The sequence below is a fragment of the Mustela nigripes genome, chromosome 16 (assembly GCF_022355385.1).
Source record: "Mustela nigripes isolate SB6536 chromosome 16, MUSNIG.SB6536, whole genome shotgun sequence".
In the NCBI taxonomy this organism is placed as follows: domain Eukaryota; kingdom Metazoa; phylum Chordata; class Mammalia; order Carnivora; family Mustelidae; genus Mustela; species Mustela nigripes.
The window spans coordinates 36,433,856-36,445,902 of NC_081572.1; the positions used below are offsets into that span (position 1 = coordinate 36,433,856).

General features: G+C 37.3%; 1 protein-coding gene across 1 annotated transcript in view; it reads right to left on the reverse strand.

Annotated features, from left to right (window-relative positions):
- Nucleotides 1–12,047, reverse strand: part of SYNRG (synergin gamma) — an 88,299-nt gene that overhangs the window by 44,164 nt on the left and 32,088 nt on the right. Inside the window, exons 4-9 of the mRNA XM_059378563.1 lie at nucleotides 7,800–8,109; nucleotides 6,653–6,886; nucleotides 5,647–5,724; nucleotides 3,085–3,281; nucleotides 2,234–2,482; nucleotides 397–530 (exon numbers count right to left, since the gene is read on the reverse strand). Of these exons, the coding sequence (XP_059234546.1) occupies nucleotides 397–530; nucleotides 2,234–2,482; nucleotides 3,085–3,281; nucleotides 5,647–5,724; nucleotides 6,653–6,886; nucleotides 7,800–8,109 (1,202 nt within the window). The remainder of the gene's footprint in view (nucleotides 1–396; nucleotides 531–2,233; nucleotides 2,483–3,084; nucleotides 3,282–5,646; nucleotides 5,725–6,652; nucleotides 6,887–7,799; nucleotides 8,110–12,047) is intronic.

The following is a 12,047-nucleotide window of genomic DNA, read 5'->3' on the forward strand; positions in this document are numbered from 1 at the left end:
AGATCACAAGTAGGCAGAGAGGCAGTCAGAGAAAGAGAGGAGGAAGCAGGCTTCCCGCTGAGCAGAGAGCCTGATGATGCGATGCGATGCAGGGCTCAATCCAAGGACCCTGAGATCATGACCTGAGCTGAAGGCAGGCGCCCCTGTAATCAGACTTATAGCACAGGCAAAGAAAAAAATATTGGCAAGTGGTGTGTACTGGGAGGAAATGGTAGTGCTAAAGTTTTGGGTGGACAATGTGGAGAAAAGTTTCAAGGGTAAAACAATAATAAAGAGAGAATAATCAAGGAAAGCACGAGAGTAAGAAGTCTTAACTTTCTTACGTAGGCTTCTCACTATAGATGCCCCTTTCTCAATTATTAAACACAATGTTAACTATATCCAACTGTTTTCTACCTGTTTCCATGCTGGGAATTACTTGTTTTTGAAGAAGCAGGCAACTCCTGGAAATCAGTGAATGAGTCATCAAGGGATCCTGACTTAGAAGCATCTTGAAAATCCTGGAAGTCGTCTTCTTCTGGTTTTACCACCTACGTTTATAGAGGACATTTAAATAGAGAGATTGAATTGATACAAGAGTAAATAACAAATTTACAACTGTCAAACTCAAAAACTACCTTTTAAATCTCCCAGTTTAGGTACCTAAATTAGGTAAGCATGACTATCTAATTTTAGAAGAACACACTTTAGATATAACACAACTCCAGTATCCAAAGCAAGAATCTGTCTTGTATTTTTTTATTGCGGGGGCAGGGTGGGGTGGTGGGAGGGTCAAAGGGAGAGGGAGAGAGAGACAGAATCTTAAGCAGACTTCACCCCCAGTGTGGAGCCTGACACATGGCTCAATCTCACCCATAAAATCACGACTTGAGCCAAAATCGAGTCAGAAGCTTAACTGACTAAGCCACCCAGGTACCCCCGTCCTGTATTTTTAGATACAAGACAAGAACTAACTTTCTGGCAAACGAACTAATCTACACAATTTTAAAATAGCTGAATCATATGTGCTATGAAGTGTGTAAACCTGGCGATTCAAAGACCTGTACCCCTGGGGCTAATAATACATTATATGTTAATAAAAAAATTATAAAAACAGCTAAATCACATTTATTACTGAGAACCTGCCATCTTTAAAAAACATTTTATACATGATGTGAATTACAAAAGTGATACAAGCTTGTTATAATCCATTAAAATATGTATAAAATCAACAATGAACACTGACTCCTAATCACATGCTCTGAAAGTTAAGAACTGTGAACAGTTCACTTGTTTTACAGAAAAATGAGCTTATACTACATTGTTCTGCACTTGAAAAAAAAAGATGCAATTATAACGTGGACATTTTTTGCATGTTGTACATGTAGTAGTTCATTCATTTTAATGATAAAATAGTTTACCACTATATGGATGAAGCCAAATTTATTTAACCTTCCTTCCTCTAAGGGACATTTAGTTATTTCTAACTTTTTACTCTAACAAACAATGCTGTGAAAAATATCCTTGCATATTTTTGTTCATCTGAGTTACTATTTCTTTTTTTTTTTTAAAAGATTTTATTTATTTATTTGACAGACAGAGATTACAAGTAAGCAGAGAGAGAGGAGGAAGCAGGCTCCCTGCTGAGCAGAGAGCCCGATGTGGGGCTCGATCCCAGGATGCTGGGATCATGACCTGAGCCGAAGGCAGAGGCTTCAACCCACTGAGCCACCCAGTCGCCCCTGAGTTACTATTTCTATGGGACAGATTCCTAACAGTGTGACTGCGAGGTCAGAAAATACAGACATTTATAATTTGGGTAGCTATTGCCAAACCTGCCTTCCAAGAAGGCTGTACCAGCAAACCATTTTCCCTGACACTATTATGTTTTCTAAACTTTTTGCTAATCTGAGAAGTGAAAAATAAATGGAAACATTTGAATTTCAGGTTTAGTAGCTCTTCCAAAAGACACAGTCTAGGAATTTAGTTAACCTCATTAAGCTTGATGTTTAAAATGAATATACTAAAAAGAACTATATAAACTTTTAGCCAAAATTCAAATCCCTTAAGGTGCAAGAAATTTCTTCATTTTTTTAAAACAATGAGAAATTAAATTTTGTATTGTTTTACTACTGTTTAATTTTCACCTCCAGTGTCCATTATAATACAACAATCTTCTCTGCATCCTTGGAAAAAAAGCTGTCCAGATTCACCTTCAGGGATTATTTGGAATATACACAGCTTCTCCACTTACCTGATTTGCAGGGTAAGATGACATGAAGCCACTAGAAGCCTGGGCTGCAGCTCCCCCAACTGGTCCAACAAGGTTAATGCCCATAACTGGCTGTCCGAGGTTGAGGGGTATGGAGCCTGCAGGGCCTGAAGACATCCCAGTTGGCTGACTCACCCCAGTAGGCAAAGTCATAGGAAAGCCACTTAAAGTTGGAATAGGAGCGGCTGGAAATTGACTTAAAGCATCAGGACTCATGGCAGGAACACCCCTCTATACAGAATAGAAGGAAAATGGGAACATTTTAGGGGATTGCAAACCACATACAATCTAAATTCAGCAAAGGGAGACCTAAATATACAAGTAGTTCTGAAAGCTTTCCAACCGGGAGTTCCAAAACTCATGAATTTGATACAAGAAAATAACTTACAAGGTCATGTAAACCTAGTATCAGGCAAAGAAATGGTTAACACAGCTCAATGGTGACACTGTCCTCTCTGACAAGTTCGGATGATTCATTATAATCGAATCATTTAAAATGATTTTGTATTATGAGAAAAACTGCTACCAGACCAAGAATACTTTATATTTAAGGAATTTTAAACAAGGCCTTCAAAAACAAGAAGCGTAATTTCATCTATTACTGAATAACTTTCAAGTTCAGAAAGGGTACAGTTAGATCAGAGAATGTTAATACACTAAACAGTCTTTAAACAAAGGAATATACTGCTAGAATGTGCATATAAAACTATACATTTTGAAGTACTGTATCCTAAAAATAATCTAAATTTTGACATACAGGAAGTTCTTCAACATTGTAGTCAATAGGATTTGTATTGAAAAGTTTTTGCTCTAACTTAAGAAACAACATCTACCTGTGTTACCGCTATCATGGCGAGAACAGTATAAAGCTCTTCCTTAGTCAGTCTGCCAGGTGTAGTTCGATTAGCTAAGGCCCATATCTGTCCAAGAGTTTCCCTGGGAAGTCCAGACGACATCAGAATGGGATAAAGTTTAGCAGTATCTATTCCAGTTGGAGTCATTGTGATTTCTAAAATTTTCTTATAGGCATCTATCAAGGGAAAGACCAGATTACAAATGTAAACATATTAAAGGTGACTGCTCTTGGTTGCCCTTGTTGCTGACACAAGAATAATCCTTAGTCAAACTGCTTTAACAGAACCGAAGCCATGTCAGGGTTTGAACTGCTGTAAAGATTATTCAAGCAGAAATATCCAACATAAAAAGAGAGTCTGCAGCTTAGAAGACAGGTTGGAACTTGGTCCCAAAGATGAAGATTTGGGGCTAAGAGTCAGAAAAAGTCTTAGTGCTCAAGAGAAGACAGTAACGATGCTAAGACAGAGGCAGTATCAACAGAGCTGTAGAGTAATGGTGGTGGGAAGAGTCTGCAAATAGCAGTGGGGAGGCGAGAACTATACCAGTACCACCTGTCTCCTCCCCCAGTGGGTTAGAGGCTCTGAGCAAAAACAGCACTGGGTAAGGTACTACGGGAATAGAGCCTTCAGAGAAAGCAACTTTCAGTTAAGTTGATAGAGCAGAATACATGTTTGAAAAATAAGGGATGGGAGGGCTCAGTGGGTTGGGGCCTCTGCCTTTGGCTTGGGTTGTGGTCCGAAGCTCCTGGGATCCAGTCTAGCTTCAGCTCTCTGCTCAGCAGGGATCCTGTTTCTTCCTCTCTCTCTCTCTGCCTGCCTCTCTGCCTACTTGTGATCTCTTTCTGTCAAATAAATAAATAAATCTTCTTAAAAAATAAATAAATAAAAAAGAAAAAAGGGAAGGGATTGCTGAGGAATTTTTCCACAACAAATGGGGTTTCCAAAGGACAAAATGAGAAAGGTTCTTAGAGATGAGGTTGCCATATAAAATAAAGGATGTTAATATCACACGGGACATACTTTTATACTAAACAGTTATTTAGTATTTATCTGAAATTCAAAATTGAATGGATGTTGTATATGATATTTGCTAAATCTGGCAATCCTACTTAAGAGGCATTTTGGAGGATGACAGTGGGTAGGGCTAAGGCAGACAGAAAAAAAAAATGTTTAAAGCAAAAAATTTATATCCAGGATTTAAATATGGATTATAGGTTAGTAGGCTGGCTATAAAAACACATATTTTGGCTAGGAAATAATATGTGCATGTATGTTTGGAAGGAGGGAGAAAGAAATACAAGCTGGCAGAAAATGGAAGGAACTCAAAATATACTGGATCTGGGTTCTGTTTGTTTGGCTTGAACACAGAGAGGAAGAAGATGCAGATTGTCTAATGGGCACTTGGAAGAAAACCTACTTTTATGCAGTTTTCAGGGATTGGCAAAATAGAGCAAATCACACATGTTACAATATATTAAGACCCATTAACACATGCTGCTATAATCGTCATTACTGTGGGTGCATCAGCCACAGCTCAATAGAGTTATTTCCTCATAGCAACTGAATGCAATCACAACATATGCACCTAAGGGTTTTTTTTTTTTTTTTTTCTCAGCAGTAAAAATATACCTAAAGTAAAAAGTAAACACCACCTTCCAATGTTGAAAAAAATGCCAGTTGGTCTTTTAGTTCACATTTAAGAAAAAAGATTATTTATTTATTTATTTGACACAGAGATGCAGCAGCAAGAGAGGGAACACAAGCAGGGGGAGTGGGATGGGAGAGAAAGAAGTAGGCTCCCTGCTGCAGGGCTCTGATGCAGGGGAGCCTGATGCAGGGCTCTACCCCAGGACCCTGGGATCATGATCTGAGCCAAAGGCAGACGCTTAACAACTAAGCTACCCAGGCGCCCCTTCATATAATATCATATATCATAAGACAAATATACTTTAAAATATAAAATCACCATGAGTTCAGAAAATTACATTAAATGTATTAGTACTACTTTTTTTTTTAAAGATTTTATACATTTATTTGAGAGACAAAGAGAGCACAAGCAGGGGGAGCAGCAGAAAAGAGGAAGCAGCAGCCTCCCCACTGAACACTGAGCCTGACGTGGGACTCAGTCCCAGGACCCTGGGATCATGACTTGAGCCGAAAGCAGACACTTAACCAACTGGGCCACCCAGGCACCCTTATTGGTACTATTCTTGAGAGGTTATTAATAATCTATGAAATAAAAATATCTTTTAAAGCATGATAAATCTAAGCAAAGCTTTTAGAAATAAAAGTCTATGATGGTCAATAAAATATTAATGCAAAACATTTCTCCCACATTTATATAGCTATTTTACATATAAGGCTGTCTTAAACATCAGATCTTTTAAATTTTCTGTACTTTTTCAGAAAAAAATAAACAAGAAAAATATTAAAATTCCTTCTGCATATTTTGTAACCACAAGAGTAAATATCCACAACTCTGTTTTCAACACTTAAAGTAAAATATCCAGATGGGAATGCTGGACAAAGCAGCTTTCTTACCTGGAACCAAACTCTCATTGCAAATCCAAGGAGGCATTCTGGGCTGAACGGGATCCTGTGAGGGAAATACTCCCACACCTAGGAGATAAGAGACGTTATTTAACGTACCTAACAATCCATGCAGAAGATGGGGAAACTGCACTGAGTCACCCTTTTATATAAGAAGAGTGCTGGCCGAAGATACTAAAAAAAAGTCACCAATACGATTAAAAGATTTGGTTTCTAAACAACTCTTGTACATTAACTATGTCCTAAAGGGAAAGCAAAAAAAACTAAGATGTACCAAACCAATATTCTGAATCACAGGAGGCTTGCAACATTTCACATGTATTATAAATTAAAGGAGAAAACATAACATCTGGTAGTTTAAAAATTACACACGTGAAAAAAATGTAATTGCTCAAGCTTTCCTTGCAGCTTTTAATAATATTTCTTTGCAAAGTCTGATTTTTTTTTTTACCTGAATATGATGACACTGCTGCCTTAGATGTATAGGATTTTTAATTTTTATTTTGTTCAGAAAAATCCTCTAAAAGTTTGTCTCCTAGGCCACGCAAATTCTAATTCATCTCTACAAGCTGAGTTTATAAAAACTTGGATTTTTTTAGACAGCAGTGTGCATGGTTTATTTCAGAGAAACAAAACTATTTCTCATTGGTGACTTTTCCAGTTAAATTTTAACTTTCAACCTTTATGGAAGAACAGAAAGTGTAAGACGGGAAAAAGAGTTTTTATAAAATAAAAGGAAAAGAAATTTAAAATGAGGAAGGATTCTGATTTTGAAAAACTGGTTATCACAAAATTTTTAAAAGGAATAACTGTGCCAAAAGAATTCAGAGCAAAATCGTAGGGGTTAATTGGAGAAAGGAATGCATTAGAAGTATTTTAAGCAAAATACTGATTAGCAAAATCAAGCAGCATTCATTTGAAGATTAATGCTTAAGGTGTTAGCATTTGAGCGATATTTGGTTAAATCAACTTTTTGCTGAATATTTCATGAGCTCACCACTCTCTTCAATGGACAGGTTTTGGTCTGAAGTCTTTTCTGCCTCTGTAGTGGTGGTACCACTTACACGTCCATCTACAGCACCCCCGTTTTTGGTCGTTAAACTGGGATGGTTCTTACTGGAACCTGGGCCTAGGGCTTTGTGCCCAACTTCAGAGGTATTTAATTTAATTTGTTCCTGCCCAGACGTACTTATATCACAAGATACGAGGAGCTTCTCCTCCAAGGAAGGGCCTAAACAAACAGCATGAAGGGTTAATTTGTATATAATTGCAAATTTGTTTTCAACCATCCATTTCCATCCCCAGATTCTCAAGGGTAGGCCCTGCCACACATAGTGTAAATTTTGAAATAATTCAATCACTACACATTTGTATAGGACCTGAAAGACTTTAGAGCTTTTTAGAGAACTTAAATATCATTACCTACTTCAGTTCTCAAGAATTCTATGGGCTGGCAGGTAGAATGGTAGAGTGGAAGGGGTGCTACTTCTGGAGACCTACACAAGATAGAGACACTTCTACTCACTACTAGGGGGCCCCTGGCCAATCATGTCATCTCTGGGTGTGTTTCTACATCTGCCTATTGAGGAAGTTTGGACTAAGTATATGTCTGCTAGGATCTATGTCTCAGAAATGAAGGTTTAACTGTCCCCACCCTCCCCATCTTTTCACAAGTGCTAAACTAAGGTAGGTTTAAAGATTTGTCCAAGGACACACTGACAATAAATAGGGAACCCAGGCTTCTGACCCCCAAGTGCTCTACCACTGAACCAGAGAGAACACTTTCTAAAGTGAAAGTAACTTCACTTTCATTTTAGAAAGTGAAATATTCTAATATTGGTGATTTTCTCAATATTGGCGATTTTCTCAAACAAGAGTACTCTGTAGAAATCTATTTGTTTTTAAAGTTCAAAGATGGTTTAAATAGCTCCTTATTTAAGAGCAAGGGTTTTAAAACATTTTTCTAGAATGTGAGGCCCCCAGAATTAAAAAATCTAGATTCTTATTTTAGTGAATTTGAGTAGTAGTCATACATTCAGGTACATGTTTCTTTACCAACAACAGTGTATCATTTTACTTACATAAGAGAAATAAATTACCCAAGATTATCTTAAGAATGGTTCCATTAATATTCTAGGAGTTACCTGCTTTCTGTACATTGTATGAGGCTGCAGCAGTAGAGAAAGAAGGAATTTGCCCAGGGACACCATGTAAGGCAAAAGACACTGGAATCTGACCTGGAGGGAGAGGCTGTGCTCCAGCCTTCTGTGTATGCAACTGGCCAAGTGGGGTGGTGGGATGGAAAGACTGAAAAGGCTGGGAAGTGGAAGAAGGACCACATGTGGGCACTTCAACAGGCCCCTGCATAAAGTCACTGAATTCTTCTTCATCAAGAAAGGCAGATGATGGGGAGACAGTTTTAGTAGAATGAGATGATGTGGGATAATCTGCAAAATGGAAAATGGCAATGAAACACACGGAAATGAAAATCAACAAGGAAAAAAGAAATTAAGATGTAGTACAATTCCAAAAGAATATACTGAAACATGAATAGCAGAGGTGAACAAGAACTAACATGCAACGAGAGTCAAATGGAATTATTAAATGAATGAAAAACACTTCGATGTCTATTTACACACAATTTTTTTCTTTCAAAAAGCAATTTTATAGGTATTTCACATTTTGTTCAAAAACAAAAAAATTTAAACTCAAAATTCCCTTCCTTCTTTTATTAGGTTCATACCAGTTTTGTCCCCGAGACCACTAACAGTTTACATCAAAGTGGTGATGACTTTTGACACCCAAGTCAGTTGTTTGGATAATATTTCTCACACCAGTATGTGCCACATTTTAGAGAACCTACCTCCTTCATGCTGCTGAATACATTCTGGACAGATATGTACTCTGATGATTAAATTTCATTATGCCAGTTAGAAACAATGCATAATACATTCTTGTCATCTTAAATATACCACGCCTAACCCATATACTTTGCATACATAGTTCACGTCAGTGAAGTTACCACTTGAGGAATGAAAATTACAGAACATTGTAAACAAAATACTGAGGTGGTACCGTAAAAAGCCAAAATCAGGACACCATAAAGTGCTAAGTCAAACAACTCAAAGGTCAATTTAAGATGATAAACCCCAACTGAGGACTATGTTTAAAAGATCTTTGGCTCTAAAGTCTATACATCATTGCAGCTCTTTACTGTTAAATGTGAGGTTTACTTATGTAATAAGCCTTGCCTATAGGGACTTCATTTAATAATATTGGTTTTGCATCTTCACATTCTTTTTTCAAAATCCAAAAAATTTTAAATAAATCAACTTTTAAAAACTAGAGTCACACACAGATACACAGATGAAGGTAAGTAACATCAGCCCTGACTATCTCTAGCTTTGCCCATCCATCATCCACAGCCAGCTTCAAACTGAACCATGTGCCTCTCAACCTGCCTTTTTTGTTGTTGTTGAGGTATGGCTAATATATATTATATAGTTTATAATTGTATAGTTATAACTACATATATAACTACATAGTTAACATATAACTACATAGTTATACAGGTAGTTATAACTACATAGTTACATAGTTTCAGGTGTACAACACAGTGATTCCATAACAGTATATACACTGTGAGATGATCACCACAATAAGTCTAACTACCATTTGTCACCAAAGTTACAAAAAAATTTTTTTCTCTTAATGAGAACTTTTTTTAAAAAAGATTTTTCATTATTTATTTGACAGACAAAGATCACAAGTAGGCAGAGAGGCAGCCAGAGAGAGAGGAGGAAGCAGGCTCCCCGCCGAGCAGAGACCCCAATGCGGGGCTCAATCCCAGGACCCTAAGATCATGACCTGAGCTGAAGGCAGAGGCTTTAACCCAGTGAGCCACCCAGGCCCCTCTTAATGAGAATTCTAAGCCAACTTTCAAATATGCACTATATATTGACTGTAGTCCTCACGCTGAAGTTTGAACCTCTTGACCACCTTCACCAATTTCACCCACCTCCCATTTTCCTCCGTCAATTACCATTCTATTATCCTTCTTTCATTTTGTTTTTCAGGTTCCAGGCACAAGTGAAATCATATGGTATTTGTCTTTCTCTGACTTATTTCACTTAGCCTAATACCCTCAAGGTCCATCCATGTTTTTGCCAATGGCAAGATTCCATTCTTCTTTATGGCTGAGTAGTAGTCAGCCATATCTTCTTTACCAATTCATCCATCAATGCACACTTAGGTTACTTCCATACCTTGGCTATTTTTAATAATGCTACAATGAACATGGGGTGTGTATATATTTTATGAGTTAGTGTTCTTATTTTCTTTGGATAAACACCCAGTAGTGGAACTGCTGGATCATACGGTAGCTCTATTTTAAATTTTTTGAGGAATCTTCAGTTTTCCACAGTGGCTGTACCAACCTACATTCCCACCAACAAGGCATGAGGGTTCTCTTTTTCCCACATCCTTGCCAACATTATTGTTTCTTGTCTTTTTTTATAATAGTCATTCTAACAGGTGTTAGGTGGTATCTCATTATAGTTTGCAATGTGATTTGCATTTCCCTAATGATTAGTGATGTTGGGCATCTTTTCATGTGCCTGTGGACCATTTTGTTTGTCTTCTTAGGCAAAATGTCTATTCAGATCCTCTGCCCATTTTTTCCCATCAGATTTTTGTTGTTGTTGTTATTGAGCTGTATGAGTTCTTTGTATATTTTGAATATCAACCCTTATGGATATATGATTTGCAAATATTTTCTCCCATTCAGTTGGTTGCCTTTTCATTTCGTTGATGGTTTCCTCTGCTATGCAGAAACATTTTAGCTTGATGTTGTTACACTTGTTTATTTTTCTTTTGTTGCCTTTAATTTTGGAATCAGATCCAAAAAAATCACTGCCAAAACTAATGTTGAAAGTTTACCACCTATGTTTTCTTCTAAGAGTCTTATGGTTTCAGGTCTTACATTCAAGTCTTCAATCCATTTTGAGTTAATTTTTGTGTATAAGACAGTAATCTGGATTCATTCTTTTGCATGTGGCTGTTCAGTTTTCCCAACACCATTTATTGAACAGACTGTCTTTTTCTCACTGTGTACTCTTGCTTCCTTTGTCATAAATTAATTGACCATATATGTTGGATTTATTTCTGGACTCTCTATTCTGTTCCACTGATCTATGTTTCTGTTTCTATGCTAGTATCATATTGTTTTGATTACTACAGCTCTGTGATATACTTTGAAAATCAGGGTATGTCATGCCTTCAGCTTTCTTCTTTCTTCTTCTTTTTTTTTAGATTTAAAAAAAAATTTGTTTGACAAAGAGAGAGATCACAAGTAGGCAGAAAGGCAGGTGGTTGCCGGGGGAAGCAGGCTGCCTGCTGAGCAGAGAGCCCAATGCTGGGCTCCATCCCAGGATCCTGGGATCATGACCCAAGCCAAAGGCAGAGGCTTTAACCCGCTGAGCCACCCAGGTGCTCCCGATTTCTTCTTTCTTAAGACCACTTTGGCTCTCTGAGGTCTTTTGTGGTTCTACACAAATTTTAGGATTGTTCTATTTCTGTGAAAAATGCCACTAGAATATTGATAGGAATTGTCCTGAAATCTGTAGATTGCTTTGGGTAACATGGACATTTTACTCATTCTTCCAACCCATGAGCACAAAGTATCTTTCCTTTTTTGTGTGTGTCTTCTTCAATTACTTTCATCGATGACTTCAAGTTTTCAGTATACAGGTCTTTCAGCTCCTGGCTTAATTTATTCCTAGGTTTTTTATTCTACTTGATGCAAGTGTAAATGAAATCGTTTTCTTAATTTATTTTTCTGATAGATTGCTGTTAGTGTATAGAAGTGCAACATATTTTTACATATTGATTTTGTATTCTATAACTTCACTGAATTAATTTACTAGTTCTAACATTTTTTTGGTGGTCTTTAGGGTTTTCTACATGTAAAGCTTCTTCACATTTTTAACTACTTTAAATTGCTTTAATATTTACTAAAGTCTAATGCCACAGGAGCAGTCTTTTTTAAAAAAGGCTCTCATCTGAAAAATGGGGATACCACGTGCTTCTCTTCTGGACACTTCTCTTTTGGATTCATAAAATAGAATCTTCAATGCTTCTAGGTTTTATGAAAGATGCAAAATGAATATTCAAAACTGTTGTCTTATTTAATTTTGTTTAAAAAAAACAAAAAGCTGGGGTGCCAGGTGGCTCAGTGGGTTAAAGCCTCTGCCTTCAGCTCGGGTCATGATCCCAGGATCCTGGGATTGAGCCCTGCATCCCTGCATTGGGCTCTCTGCTCAGCAGGGAGCCTGCTTCCTCCTCTGTCTCTCTGCCTACTTGTGATCTCTGTCTGTCCAATAAATAAATAACAT